Genomic DNA, 15,872 nt, shown 5'->3' with positions numbered 1-15,872 from the left:
GAAGGAACGGCAACGACAATTTATGCTTGGATGTCCGAGATGATGGATCGGTGATTAATTTAGTCCAATCTGTTGTCTAGCAGTAGTGGCAGGGGTAGTCACGGATGACCATTACATTGCTATAATTGATGCAGTAGTCCTGGTCAGACGTCTGTGCCATCTACAAGTTCCTACACACTGTCTCATTTACACATCATGTTGTACAAATGTTTCACAAAAATATTTTTGAAAATTCGCTTTGTTTCAAAATAATGCCCCTGTATTGTTTACATATTTTATTGGATAACTATTTTGAATTAAAAATAAACATTGTAATTTAAAAAAATAAACTAAGCAGCACTTTTCACAACCAAACTTAAGAAGTAACTTTTTTTTCTGTGTCTTCCAACATGAATGTTACTCGCAATTTTCATGAGAACTAGTTTCTTTGCATCTGTATGATATTCATCTATATATAAATTTAAGATTAAATAGGTCTGAAACCAAACCTTTTAAAAGTTTTAACGTTGCCTTGTTCGTGAACAACGTCGTTCATGCAGTACGCTCCTTCTGTACAAGCAACAAACGACCCCTTGTATACACTCACTAGTTCACAAGAATTGTTATTGAAAGTGTCCACATGTGTTAAACAGATTAATAGAGAAACTACATTAATTTGTGCTCGATAGTTTATTTCTTTGGAGTTAATTAGATTGATATACTTTATTTCTCTGTTTCCTGTATCTAGAAAAAAAAATATTTTATTTAATAATTCAATTCTAGTTGTAACACTATATTATTATGATCTGCTTCTCTGTTTTTACAGGACAGAGAATTAAGAGTCATGGAAATTTCATATTGCATTGTTAAACTATATATATTATTAAGATTAATAAGATAAGTAATATAAATTGAAGATATGTAAATTAAAGAATTCAAAACAAATCTTAAATAATTTACTTACTTCTTGTTAGCGCTTAATTCTTCTTTTCTCCATTTTCCCGAAGGAGGTCCCCAGTGTTACTTTCCTCTGGTGTTTTTCTCTTGATTGATGCATGTATCTCTGCCAACAGAAAAACAAAATGTTGATTTTTTTACTGCATATTACAAATAAAGTTGTTCCTTAAACATAAATTCATGCAAAAATACATAGATACATAAGACCATGCATACCATGCATGCATCACACTCGCTCGCTCTCTCTTGTTACAAAATGACGAGGCTGTTATCCCAAAAAAAAATTGATCGGTGACAATTTTATGTTACATTTGCAATAATACAACTCTAAAGATAGGAACACTGTATTTTGTAATATTACTTCTGGGGCAATTATCCGAATTTCTCAATGGTTTAATTTCCTCTCAACTATTATTTGAATTCAAATTTAAATTAAAAAATGATCAATGATTGGATGGTTTTTCGAACCTTGATATTGTTGTTATTTAACTATGTACATCTATTTCTTACATTTGATATCGGCTATCTTTTGCAATTTTTAGACAATATATCCTTGTAAGAAGTAAATTTCAAGTTAATACCTTTCAGGAGTGTTAATATCAATGCAATTTTGACATACACCAATCGTTTGCATGTAACACCGGCAGGAAGCATAATACAAATAAAGCGATAGAGAAAGGAAATATAAGAGACCTGGTTGGATTAATGGGTAATTTGTGACTGCGTCAAGATGTTTTAAGATGATTTCTGGAATGTAAAATATCATTATTATTAGTTGAGATGTAATATCGAACAGGTTATTTTTATTTGTAAGTTTGTTGTTTTCTCCTTTTTAGTATATCTACAGTGGAATAAATGTAAAAGAATTTTTTACCTGCACATGCCAAATCAGTGCAGCAAAGGTTACTATCGTCTTCAAAACACTGTCCCCTCTTAACAAAGGAATTTCCCAAAAAAAAAAACAACCAAAAAACTATCATTAGATATCAAACGTTTAATGCCTTATCGCGATATTTGTAATGGTATACCTACTTACATACAAAACATTGTACCATATACAAGAGGCAGTGTTTCAAGGTACACAACTAGAAACTCTCTTGATTATTCTGTTCCAAAATTTAGATTAGAACTATTTAATAAATCATTTATTCCTGATACTGTCAGAAGATGGAATGCCCTAAGTCTTAATACAAAGGAGGCAACCTCTATTAAAATATTCAAAAAATGTTTATACAATGATACGGTAAAGCCAGAGAAACATCTTTCATTTGGAAAAAGATTTTTAAACATAACACATACACGTTTGAGACACAACTGTATTTTAAATTCTGACTTATTCCGCTGTAACTTAATAGCCAGTCCAAACTGTTCGTGTGGTTTATCAGAAGATGCATACCATTTGTTTTTTGTCTGTAAAAAGTATACAAGAGCTCGGAATTCTCTAATGAATAAGCTATTGACATTAAGTTACGTACACATTATAGATGCACATTTATTATTATGGGGGGATGATTCGTTGACAAATATACAAAACACTGAAATTTTCAAGACAGTACAAATTTTTTTGAGTGAATGTGGTCGTTTTTCAAAAAATGTTTGAATTTATAAGGTGATATTATATATGCAGTAGATTGTTTATTCATGTATATTATGTTTATCCATGTATATTTATGTGTATTCAATATTTCAATATATTTAATGTATGGCAATATTTATAAAATTTCATTACTAGGAGAGGACTATCTAAGTTTTAGAACTTGTGTCTTATCCTTTTGATTTATTCAATAAAATATGTTCAATTCATTCAATTCAATGGTAAAATAAAAAATAATGTTTACTTACATTCAAGCATTTTGCGTTTTGTGGTTGTGGCTGATGATTAAAAGTAATTTGACAAACTTCACATGAAATTGTATTCGAATGGTCACATATATTATTAGTACAAACAGGACAAGGTAAGTGTCCATCTGTGCTGGTTGGATTTGCTGTAAGTATAAAACATATACAATCTTTTGAAGAAAAATTGCTTAATTATAGATAGATAGATAGATAGATAGATAGATAGATAGATAGATAGATAGATAGATAGATGCCATATCTTTTGTCTTTTAGTTTTTTTTCTAAAACAGTATATCAGACATTTGGCTCATCGTTTACAAGTACTCGCTAGATTCTTCTGTTAATCTACGGACCAAACCTTTCTCGTGCCTTCTTTCGAATGATATCTAATTAATCCTACTTTATATATTCTCTTCTAAATCATTATTAAAAAACTGTAAGTTGTTCAATTATCTGGGTGTTTTTTTTTAATTTAATTTTTTTAATTTAAAACCACATGTATTCTAATACCACCTATTATAAAAATTATTATCTTCGGTTGATTTAAAAAGTTTTTTTTTCTTTTTCAACTGTACAATATTTTCCAAGAACGTAAGGGGAGTTGAAGTGGCAATCGCTGATGAAATAGCAGAAGCAAAAGAAGTATAAGAGATAAAATGTCCAAATTTATGTATATTAGAAATCATCAGTGCTCTAGGCTGCAAAGGTTTTACGGCTTGCCCAGTAAGGAAAGATTAAAGACAATAATCCTCCTAGGACCAAAGAAAGAGAGAGTGAATCTCAACTCATTTCGTCTCATTGCCTACATGTAGAATAGACGTTTCATTTCAGCTCTGTCTTGGTTTATGTATTACATACTTTTACATTTTTTTATCAAGTCGACGTCCACTAAGTATAAATACACATACATTTGAACTCTATAATGACTTCCTATGGGAATTTAAATTCCGATTGAATTTGAACAAAACTCCCATAGGATTTTGAAATCCGTTAGAAAATCTTAAATTCCTACAGGAAAACTACCTGTCTGAATCAAATTCCTGCAGGAAATACTTTTCTCCTGTAGGAAATTTAACTCCTGTAGGATGTTAAAAAAATCCTTTAGGATTTTCAATATTTCCTGTAGGAAAGTAATTTATCCTATGTGAATTATTGTTTTCCTATGTGATATTATTTTTTAAAGGTAAATATCTTTCCCTTCAGGTGAGACAAAGTAAACACAAAGTGGTTATACATATGTATACTCTCCAGACAATGGTCTATCATTTGACATATATGGATTTTTAAGAAACAGCATCTTAAACATCTAAGCGGGTGCAAAAATGCCACTTTGGCACTGGAAATATTGTCCGGTACAATGTTAAATATATAATGTATTGAATTATCAGGAATGCAAAGTGCTCCTTCCCAAAAACTTTCAAATGCATTAAATATGACTCAATAGGCTAATATCTTATTCACCCCAAATATTGCGTTATTTTGATAACTTAAGAGATAACTTTAAAACGAATTTTGACATGTCATTACAAGTAAACGCCAAATCATTTAGAAAGAGTTGGTGAGAAAGAATGATAAATGGATGGAGAAGATACTACATATGTCATTACAAGTAAACGCCAAATCATTTAGAAAGAGTTGGTGAGAAAGAATGATAAATGGATGGAGAAGATACTACATTAAATTTTGTTGACGTTTGACGAAACAAATATATTATGTTCTATAATCACATATTTGACATTTTCAAGATGTTGGCATACCGATATTATATAAACTTACCTATGGTTGAAGCTACTGTTGTTGAAAATTGGTATAATTCTGATGGAAATAAAAGAGAACTTCTGTAAAGCAGCAAAAACCAGTTAATGCCATCAGAGCACGCTTTTTTGAAGTGTTTTTACAAAAATTGGTGCATTTTGTATGATGTTAAGATTTTTTAAAAACTTCCTTATCATTTAAAATTTTGATCTATCGATTGGTAATAAAACTACTTCTTTGAGATAGATAGATAGATAGATAGATAGATAGATCGATAGATAGATAGATAGATAAATAGAAAAATGGATGGATAGACATTACTATTGCATCGGTCACATGTACGTTTACATTGGAAAGCAAAAAAAAGATAAGGTTGTCATCTTTATAATATAACATAAATTTTGTACTTAAAAAAGTGGATTGTTATTTTCATTTGAAAAAAAACTCACCCTGGGTAGTTCCAATTGTGGTAGCTAAAAATATCAAATTAAAATAAAAATTTTAGAAAATATATTCTATAATGACATATTCCATATTTTTAAGATGTTGGTATATTATACAAACTTACGAATGGTTGAAGTTACAGTTGTTAAAGGTTTGTATGTTTCTAAAAAAAAAAAGAACTTCTGTCAATATGCAACAAACCAAGCTTTTTTTAAATTTTCTAAAAACTTGGTCCATTTCGTATGATAATTAAATATTATTTAAGAGATAGAAAGATAGATACATAAAAAGATAGATAGATAGATACATAGATGGATAGATAGATTACCATTGCATCGATTACAAGTAAGTTTACACTGGAAAGCAATGTCGTACTTGGTTCCTTCCTGAGGCATTGCATGACATACACCCATGCTTTTAAACATGGCGCAGTTCCCCAGCTCATCAACACAACTGTTGTTTGTTCCTTAAACGTAAATCCATGCAAAAATACATATATACATAAGACCATGCATACGAAACATTAATTTATGTTACAGTGTGACAATTGAGGCGAACCTTATAGACTTGCACAACCCAAAACAGTCCTTTACTATTGAAGAAAATTTGTAAAGTCAAATCTATCAACGGTAAACTGCTCGTCGGCTTTATTTCTCTTTTGTTCCTCGTAGGTTTTTTGTTTTAATTTTTCACCTGTCATGTTTAATTTTCAATTTGTTTATTTTTGTATGCTAAAATATGTTGTAAATAGGTGCCCCTTGTAGGTGTAAAATTTCTTTTTAAATTTTTGACCATATGCAATGTCTACAAAGGTTATTCAACTGTTATATATATATGTTAAATATCTCTCTCTCTCTCTCTCTCTCTCTCTCTCTCTCTCTCTCTCTCTCTCTCTCTCTCTCTCTCTCTCTCTCGTTACAAAATGACGAGGCTGTTATTCAAAAAAAAAAAATTAATTTCTCTCCACTTTTGGATCAATATGCAGTAAAGCACGAAACTTGCATATTTAAATCATAAAACAAATAAAGCAAACACTAATCAGCCAAGGGATCGAAGTTTATACAAAAATAACGAGAAGGTCTTCCTTTGAAGCTTCGAGGCGAAAAAGAACGATTCATGATTGGCACTCTTTTTATTTAAAGTGATACGGTGACCCTAAAAAGTTGTTTTAATTTTTAGTAATGAAAAGGGAAATAAAAATAAATATACGGGATGTTCACCCATTTTTTCACCATTTATCAGTTTACAAGTCATTAAAACTCATCCGGAATTCTACATGTAAACAAATCAAGTTGTTTAGGACATTGATTTGAGTGTCGGGTGATTGCAATTATTGTCTAAAAATTGTAGGCTGGTGGCCTTTGTACATGTACCTGTGACTAAATGTCATACTACGTTTCAAACAATCGAAACATCATCGATGTTGCGGGAAAAGTACACTGGTTAATCACCAAAAACAAGATAATTTTTAAAGCATTTTGGCCAAAAAAAATTATGTATATAACTAAAATTATGGACTTGATATGTTGGTCTTTAATACAGGTAAATGGGATGTCGAGAACGTTCAATTGATCCAGATATAATATACATTATAAGTCACTTAATTGTGCCAATCGGGACGTTATTTCTACTAGCGTTAGTTAATTAATAATAATCGAAAATATATTGCATAAAAAAAATTGTTGTCTCCTTTTGAAGAGTTCAAATTGATTTTCTAAAGCCCTGATTGGTAAAAAAGTAGGTCGTGTGAAAAAGTGAAACTTTTATTCTACATGTTTTAACAAAATATTTTTCTTTTAAACGAATATGTCCACATTTTCGCACTTTTTGGAATCCTGTTTTCTTACCCCTACCCTTTTCTAAATAAAAAGCATAATCCAAATTGTCAAAAATTAGCAAATAAAATATATTAAGAATATCTATTCAGTACAAAGTATTCTTTTTTCTAGATTTCTACATTCTATGTTTATTATTTTTTAGATGAAATTTCATTATCATAACCTTAAAAACAATGAAAACCAAACAAAGGATTTAATCAAGGAAACATTATTTTAAAAACCCTTTGTTATTTTCTTTGAAAAAAAAAACTCACCCCGGGTAGTTCCAATGGTGGTAGCTAAAAAAATATAAAAAGGAAATAAAATTTTTAGAAAATATATTCTATAATGACATATTCTATATTTTCGAGATTTTGGTATATTATACAAACTTACGAGTGGTTAATGCTATAGTTGGTAATGGTTTGTATGTTTCTAAATAAATAAAAAGAACTTCTGTCAATATGCAACAAACCAGTTAATGCCAACAGACCAACCTTTTCTTTAAATTTTTTTTTAAAAATTGGTCCATTTAGTATGATGTTTTAATATCTTTTTTAAAGAGATAGATAGCTTGATGAGAGAGAGAGAGAGATAGAGAGAGAGAGAGAGAGAGGGAGAGAGAGAGAGAGAGAGAGAGAGAGAGAGAGAGAGAGAGAGAGAGGGAGATTACCATTGCATCGATCACATGTAAGTTTACATTGGAAAGCAATTTCGTACTTGGTTCCTTCCTGAGGATTTGCTTGACATACACCCATGCTTTTAAACATGGCGCAGTTCCTCAGCTCATCAACACAATTGTTGTTTGTTCCTTAAACATAAATCCATGCAAAAATACATATATACATAAGACCATGCATACAAAACATTAATTTATGTTACAGTGTGACAATTGAGGCGAACGCAGCATAAACTACACATTTCGAGCACTATCTTTTACCACATCCCATAGACTTGCACAACCCAAAACAGTCCTTTACTATTGAAGAAAATTTGTTAAGTCAAATCTATCAACGGTAAACACTGCTCGTCGGCTTTATTTCTCTTTTGTTCCTCGTAGTTTTTTTGTTTTTTATTTTTCACCTGTCTTTTGTTCAATTTTCAATTTGTTTATTTTTGTATGCTAAATAAACGTTGTAAACAGGTGCCCCTTGTAGGTGTAAAATTTTGACCATATGCAATATCTACAAAGATTATTCAACTGTGTTTTTTTTATATATATATATATATATATATATATATATATATATATATATAGAAAATTTGAAAAACGAAAGACAACACAGAGTAAAACGTTAGCGCTTTCATTCAATCTTCAGACGTTTTTAAAATTTTTTTTTTTTTTTTGTACATAACTGCCTGAAGAGCCAGGAATGGCGAAAACGTTTGCGGTTAATAGGATCAATTTGTGATTTTATTCTGGATATTTATCATTTTTAAATTATATATATATATATATAAATATATATATATATATATATATATATATATATATATATATATATATATATATATATATATATATATATATATATATATATATATATATATATATATATATATATATCACTCTCTGTCTTGTTACAAAATGACGAGTCTGTTATTCCAAAAAAAAAAAAATTATTACTCTCCACTTTTGGATCAATATGCAGTAAAGCACGAAACTTGCATATTTAAAGCATAAGAGAAATTAAAAAAACTAATCATCCAAGAGATCGACGTTTACACAAAAATAAAGAGAATGTCTTCATTTGAAGCTGCGAGGCGAAAAAGAACGATTCATGATTGGCACTCTTTTTATTTAAAGTGATACGGTGACTCAAAAAAATTGTTTTAATCTTTAGTAATGAAAAGGGAAATGAAAATAAATATACGGGATGTTCACCCATTTTGGCACCACTTATCAGTTTAAAAGTCATTAAAACTCATCCGGAATTCTACATGTAAACAAATCAAGTTGTTTAGGACATTGATTTGAGTATCGGGTGATTGCAATTATTGTCTAAAAATTGTAGGCTGATGGCCCTTGTACATGTACCTGTCATACTACGTTTCAAACAATCGAAACATCATCGATGATGCGGGAAAAGTACACTGGTTAATCACCAAAAACAAGATAATTTTTAAAGCATTTTGGCCAAAAAAAATCATGTATATAACTAAAATTATGGACTTGATATGTTGGTCTTTAATACAGGTAAATGGGATGTCGAGAACGTTCAATTGATCCAGATATAATATACATTATAAGTCACTTAATTGTGCCAATCGGGACGTTATTTCTAATAGCGTTATTTAATTAATAATAATTAAAAATATATTGTATAAAAAAAATTTTTGTCTCCTTTTGAAGAGTTCAAATTGATTTTCTAAGGCCCTGATTGGTAAAGATTTTCTAAAGCCCTGATTGGTAAAAAAGTAAGGTCGTGTGAAAAAGTGAAACTTTTATTCTACATGTTTTAACATAATATTTTTCTTTTAAACTAACATGTCCACATTTTCGCACTTTTTGGAATCCTGTTTTCTTATCCCTACCCTTTTCTAAATAATAAATATAATCCAAAAAAAATTGATATGCACAATTTCAATGTCTCTGTTATTTAAATTAGTTAGATTCCCATACCCTGCATAGTCTTGGAGCCTTTGTCTTGAAACCCTTAAAATTTAAAGGGGAATAACTTGTTAACGTAAGAGGAATTTTAAAGTTAATGAAATGTTTTAGATCTCTAAGCACTGAAAATTTAAGCAAAATCCGTTCAGAAATGAGCAAGCTTTTAAGTCCCAAATTTGCGTCTAGGAAGGAAAAAAAGAAAACTTTTTTTTTGTTTGCACAATTTTCGTTGGAAATCAAGATATAGATAAGATATGAAGCCTCAAAGTTCGCGTCTAGAAAAAAAAGTAAAAAAAAAAAGAAAAATCTTCGCCAGCACAATAATAGTAAGGTCTTCTGTTGGAAACGGAAGACCTTAAAAATGATTATTTTTTAATTTTGATTAAGCATGTTTACAAGTAGGGGCAGAACAGTTAACGTCCTTAAGATATACTACACAATATTGTCGGATGGTCAGTCTCGCTATATATATATATATATATATATATATATATATATATATATATATATATATATATATATATATATATATATATATCAATATTCATTTTCCTTGTTTTAATGTTAATACATAAAAGGGTGACACATTTTCTTTAAAAGGCATATTCTAATAGCTTTTCATAGTAACTGTTTGTCCATAGAATCTGCATATTTATTTACAAAATTTGAAAATGCGAACGGCCGATGACGACAGACGGTATAATTAAAAATAATTAAAGATTGATTAGAGTGTCTGAAGTGATCTAAAGGGATTTGATTACCAATGGTTGATGACGTTGTTGTAGGTGGTGCAGTTGATTGTTGCCTTGTTGTGATAGTCCTATACGTTGAAGTTGCAGCGCCTGATACATGATGTGTAGGCTGAACTTTTAATAAAGAAGTATATTTTTATGCAAAACAATTCTGAGAACAGAGAACTTTTCAGAAAAACTTTTTATTTATTTCTCTATGAAGCCAATTTTATTGATAATGGAAATAATCAGCTTGTTTTTACAGCGTTCGATAAATTATACTAAGGTACTTTGTTGTGCTCTAATTTGTCAAAATCTTTTTATTAATGCATTCAATATGTGTCGGTATACGTTTGTGTCACGTATCGTTGGGTGAGAGCAGCTTAAGTTAGGTCTAAGCTTAAATCCAAAGTAAGAATAGTTATTTTATGACGTCACATCGACAAGTGCACCGCGATCAGTCGTATTTATCGTCGTTGGACCTATTTGACAACAAAGTTGCACACGTAGGTAATTTTAAATGTAGTTGAATGTTTTTGTAACCATAACAATTGGAAATAACTTTATTTATTAGGATTTTTGATGACTTGTTGTTTTGTATAATGTCATAGTTCACATTTCCAGTACTCTCTGGTCGGCGCGACCAACCTCAACAGTAAACCTTAACAGTGCTGCGTAAACACATGTATTGCGTTATTTTTTGGTAACTTTAGACATAACGTTCTAACGCATTTTAAAATGTCATAAAAAGTTAACACCAAATCGTTTAGAAAGAAAGAAAAATGGATGGAGAAGATATATTATTTTATCACATGTTTATCTCAATATACAGTGGATATCACTCATAGGATAAATTTCTGATAATCCACTGTTCGCCTTACGCCATGTGACGTCATATTTAAACATTACGTAGCTTTAGGCACATTATTGACGTAGGATAAAAACTAACAAAATAATTCAGTAGAAAAACCTAGAGTTATAAATATGCAGCATTTAATACTGTTTCAGAGTTGTGTGTTTTCTATCAAACAACAGTTATGTTCGAGTATGTCAAATTCTAGATTATTTCATCAATATTTAGTCTCAACTAACGGTGTTTATAACTTCAGAATGTGCATCAACTATGATTCGTCAATTAGTCAATTATCCAAAACCAATTTAAATTAGTTTACAATGAAATAGCCACTCAAATTGCAATCGAAATCAATTTTTGTCTTTAAATTCCAAAAAATCATCCTTTTTTGCAAAAAATTGGTAAAAATAAACTAAAACTCTATGTGGTATATTTACATGTATTAACTATAATTTAGGTACAAAGCTAAAGGGCCATTTCGAGTCGTACAGTAATAATAATCCTTATCTGTTTTAAGATCTTTCGTTTCCTTATTATACTGATCCAATATTGGGTTCAAATAAAAATTTCCCCCTTTCTTTAAAATACTGTATAATCATTTTTAATTTCAATGACATTAATTGAACCAATGAAAAAATTAAATTGCTTTAAACATTCATTTCTCTTTTTAAAATGAGGACGTTTTATACAGATCAAATATTCTAAAGAAGCATTGGCAAATATTTTGAAATCTTACTTCAAATCTTCTGATCATTGCAAGTATGTGTAAAGTGATTTTCGAGTATATCAATTACATATTCACATTCATTCTAAATTGACATTTTGCACAGGGTAGGGTTTTATCTTTTAAAAAAATTCAGGGATTATAATGCTCTCTACGTACAATTTACAATAAAAGCGCTCTCTTTTAAAATTACTATTTTCATTATCAATTGTTTTGATAAACTTGACCCACTCAGCAATTTGTATACAGAATATAAAAACGAAAATAAAAGTTTTCTCAAAACCGTTGTTTTGCTATTACTATGATATAATTATTACTTGTTGTAGCATGGGATAATGCATGCGCCTTTGTAGTACTTGCTCGGTCCGTTGTTTTTGATGTGATGCTTGCACCGGTTGTTGATTGAATTGTCGACAGAGTGCTTTGAAAATTTGTTCGAAATAGTTTATCTAAAAATCATTTTACTCGTTAGATACTTTCATATTTTCAATAGACTTTGAGAAAAAATAAAATACAACACATTAGCATTATTGTTGAGTTTCCGACAGTTCATCGTCGGGACCCACGGGTTGGTTTTCTAACCGTTGCAGTGTAACGGATAGAAAACCGTGAGCTTTGACGATGACGACAGTGTTGCCTTAAAATGTAGGATTAGATAAAAAATTCTTCTGTATTGTAGCGAAACATACCTATACATTGATAATCGTGACAGCAGATGTATAAATTTTGACTGCATTCTCCCTTTAAAATTTGAATAAATTATATCAGAATCGTGTTAATCACATCCATATATATATATATATATATATATATATATATATATATATATATATATATATATATATATATATACCAGTTTGTCTATAAGTCGGATTATATAGATGCATAGAAATGAAAATACTTTTACTGTACCTTATGTTCACAAGTTTTAAACCGATGCAGCTGAGTTTCATGATGGGTATAATCGTGATACACGCAAGTCTCGCAAGGGATGAAACTACAACCATGTTTAGTACAATTTGGACAAGAAATTCTATTGCCTGGAAGAAATAGTTTACTACATTGTCAATTGTTCCCAAATTAAATCCTTTTCAACAAATAGGATTCCATATACCTATGAAGAATTAAATTACTCTCATCTCCATGATCATTATTTTCTATGCATACTTCTTTTGTCCAAATTCTATAGCTTTACGAAAAAGAACTAAACTAGGAAACTAAACTAAAACTTAACAAAGCATGTTGCAATATCCAAAGCATACCATTTAAAGAGGCTCCAAATTTAGGAATATTTCCAAACACGCTCTCTACAAGTATAAAATTTAGCAAAATCTTTGACGTACTTTGTTACGCAATACAATAATCGCTAAATATGCACATATTTCTAAATAAAACATCTTAAATACGCAATGCCCAACACGGATCCTACTTTCAAATTACTCCCTTTTGTTGTTTAAAAAAATTAGTTGCAGTTGTGGGAATATGGGTTGAAACATAAACCATTGCTGCAATCTATTAAAATCAGTTCCACATATATGGCACTTGTGCTACATTCAAAGCTGACATCAATTTTTAACCAAAACATTGTTCAAATACGTGTGAACTAAATGCATTTAAAAGTTTACATTTTATAAACTCTTATGAAATTACTGCATTTTGGTTATTATAAATAAACTAAGATTTGAATGATTGCACTCCGAATTCTTATAGCCCTACTTTAATATATATTGGTCCGATTAGAGTGTTTGTAGGGTTACAAATACTACCTCATTCAGAGATTGTTATTCAAGATTGCCTGACAATCGTAAAATGGATACGTGAACGGATTTCACATAATATTTTGCTATTCTTCTAGAAGCTATTCAGGCATGTTGTATATTAGTTGGCATCATTTTTTTCAAATATTTATAAAATCAAAAGCATTCATTATTGTGGACTATGGTGCGTATAGAGTTAAGTCGAGTTTCCTACCTCGTTGTACACCAGAATTTGTGGTATAAAATCAAAATCAACAAAAACAGTATTCACAAGATATACCCCATCGGCTAAGCATTAAATTTTATATATAATATGATTTCATATGATGTGAGTTTTCAAGATATATTGGTACACAAATCTTATAAGAGATCTTAATGATCACATTTTCAGTTTGTACTAAAGAAAAAAATATTTTGCTTATTCAAGTACATACATGCATGTATATCTGTTTCAAAATTTATATAACATATTCTTTACTTATTTAAAAAGTGGAAGTGCCTTAATTTCTAACTGAAAACTATTTTTAGGATTAAAAAGATTTTTAAGAAGTTAAATGAAATTCTTTCTTTTTTAAACATATCATCGATATAGTTGACAAATACCGCCAATTATCGAAATGTACCTGGATATTTCGGTTATTAGTTTTTTTGTTATTTATTATTTTTCTATAGTGTGTCCAATTACACTAACTTTGCCAATTAAAGGCGTTCGGACTCCCCAACTCTCCTTTAGATCCGCGAATGAAAAGTTTTGGTATAAATTTAAAAAGAAGTATTTTACCTACACATGCCATGTCAGTGCAGCAGAGATGATGATCATCATCATTACAATGGTAGGCGACCTAAAGCAAAAAGAATGCGGCAATCAACATAAAACATATAATACTTATCTCAGTGCTTAATGCGATCTTAGAAATAGAACAATAATCACATTAATTCCTAATTTTTTCTTACAGTGAGACAATTTGTTCCTTGTGGTAGTTGATTTTTGAAATGAATCTGGCAAACTTCACATAAATTTGTATTTGTAAGATCACATGCATGATGCGTACAAACAGGACAAGGTATATGATTAAGTAGTTGGTATGTCTGGCTTGTTTGATGTCCACCTGTGCTGGTTGGGTTTGCTGTAAGAATAATACATGTAAAAAATTTTAAAGAGAAATTGCTTGAATGTTTTATATATTCGTTGATATACTAATACTATATCTTTTGCGATTAAAAATAATTTTCCCTAAAACAAAAAAGAACCGATTCGTTCGTTACTAGTACCCCATAGATTTTTTTGCTAGTAAATGTACCAAACCTGCTTATTTTTCTAAAGTTTTAATAAACAGTTGCAAGTGAATCTTGATATAGTTGTTATTCATCTGTTTACATCTAATTTTTGGCTAATTCTTTTTATGCATCTTTTTATACCATTTTCGATTTGCTGTAATTTTACATGCATTAGTTTTCAAGATTTAGAGATTCACGATATTGGAGCTCCACCTACGCCCCGACCGGGGAGTGAACTGCCGGGGTTTGAACAAACCACCTTCGAAACCCATTCTCCTAACGTGGTAACCACTCGGCCATCTAGGCAAGACTGAAATCTTGCTTTGATCTTTCTATGAAGAACGGAACCTAGCGCGCTGGTTGCACAATACACCGTCTTTTGAAATTAAAGTGGAAGGCCGAAAAACGATAATTTAACATGATACACATTGCATAGATATACCGGTATATTTACATTATCCAGTGTCTTTGCCTGTGATAACACTACGTTTGATTTTGTACTATATAACTCATAATACAAACGACGCCAAATCGAGGCGCCAGCGGGGTTTGTTTATTTATATTTAAATATTTAATCGTACGATGGCCTAAGATTATATAAATATAAGTAATAAAGAATCATTCTTTAAATATTATGAGGTGATACTTTCGGTCGGGGCGTGATCAAATCTATCATAAAGCCCTTCGGGCTTTATTGGATTTGATCACGCCCCGACCAAAATTATCTCCTCATAATACTCAAAGAATGATTCCTTATTCCTTATATACATACAATATATACAATACATGTAATCACAAATATTGCAATAACTTTTCAGCTGACATAATCTGCCTATAGTAAAGAAATTAGATATTTATTGTTATGCACGTGTAATTTGACATTTCCTTCTACTAGCATACATAATAGCTGTATGTTATGGCAGCTACACAACGTATCTCGTATTTACAGACGATATATTTCATTTTATTTACGGTTAGACAAGTGTTAATCTCTGAAGTTTTACCGATTAAATAATTGGTGAACGTAAATAGCTGGAATTTTATTATTCTAAATAAGTGAACTATCGATATTTGAAAATATTGTTACAGTAGGAATAATTTATACCTAAATTAAGATTTTATTGTGG

General features: G+C 30.1%; 1 protein-coding gene across 2 annotated transcripts in view; it reads right to left on the bottom strand.

Moving 5' to 3' along the window:
• Window positions 1-7: 7 nt before the first annotated feature.
• Window positions 8-15,872, bottom strand: part of LOC105322193 (mucin-5AC) — a 56,512-nt gene continuing 40,647 nt past the window's right edge. Inside the window, exons 1-19 of one of the 2 annotated variants that reach the window (XM_066076503.1) lie at window positions 14,422-14,666; window positions 14,249-14,309; window positions 12,973-13,017; window positions 12,623-12,750; window positions 12,400-12,451; window positions 12,028-12,159; window positions 10,164-10,268; window positions 7,465-7,602; window positions 7,188-7,226; window positions 7,067-7,090; window positions 5,303-5,440; window positions 5,099-5,137; window positions 4,980-5,003; window positions 4,552-4,590; window positions 2,779-2,921; window positions 1,811-1,868; window positions 1,630-1,683; window positions 944-1,042; window positions 8-723 (exon numbers count right to left, since the gene is read on the bottom strand). In XM_066076503.1, coding sequence (XP_065932575.1) covers window positions 957-1,042; window positions 1,630-1,683; window positions 1,811-1,868; window positions 2,779-2,921; window positions 4,552-4,590; window positions 4,980-5,003; window positions 5,099-5,137; window positions 5,303-5,440; window positions 7,067-7,090; window positions 7,188-7,226; window positions 7,465-7,602; window positions 10,164-10,268; window positions 12,028-12,159; window positions 12,400-12,451; window positions 12,623-12,750; window positions 12,973-13,017; window positions 14,249-14,261 — 1,257 coding nt within the window. In that variant the 5' untranslated portion in view covers window positions 14,262-14,309; window positions 14,422-14,666 and the 3' untranslated portion in view covers window positions 8-723; window positions 944-956. Of the gene's footprint in view, window positions 724-943; window positions 1,043-1,629; window positions 1,684-1,810; window positions 1,869-2,778; window positions 2,922-4,551; window positions 4,591-4,979; window positions 5,004-5,098; window positions 5,138-5,302; window positions 5,441-7,066; window positions 7,091-7,187; window positions 7,227-7,464; window positions 7,603-10,163; window positions 10,269-12,027; window positions 12,160-12,399; window positions 12,452-12,622; window positions 12,751-12,972; window positions 13,018-14,248; window positions 14,310-14,421; window positions 14,667-15,872 lie in introns of those variants that run through there. The other variant, XM_066076504.1, reaches the window with a different exon arrangement.

The sequence above is a fragment of the Magallana gigas genome, chromosome 2, assembly GCF_963853765.1.
Source record: "Magallana gigas chromosome 2, xbMagGiga1.1, whole genome shotgun sequence".
Taxonomy (NCBI): Eukaryota; Metazoa; Mollusca; class Bivalvia; order Ostreida; family Ostreidae; genus Magallana; species Magallana gigas.
This window is presented reverse-complemented; position numbering and strand designations above follow the sequence as displayed.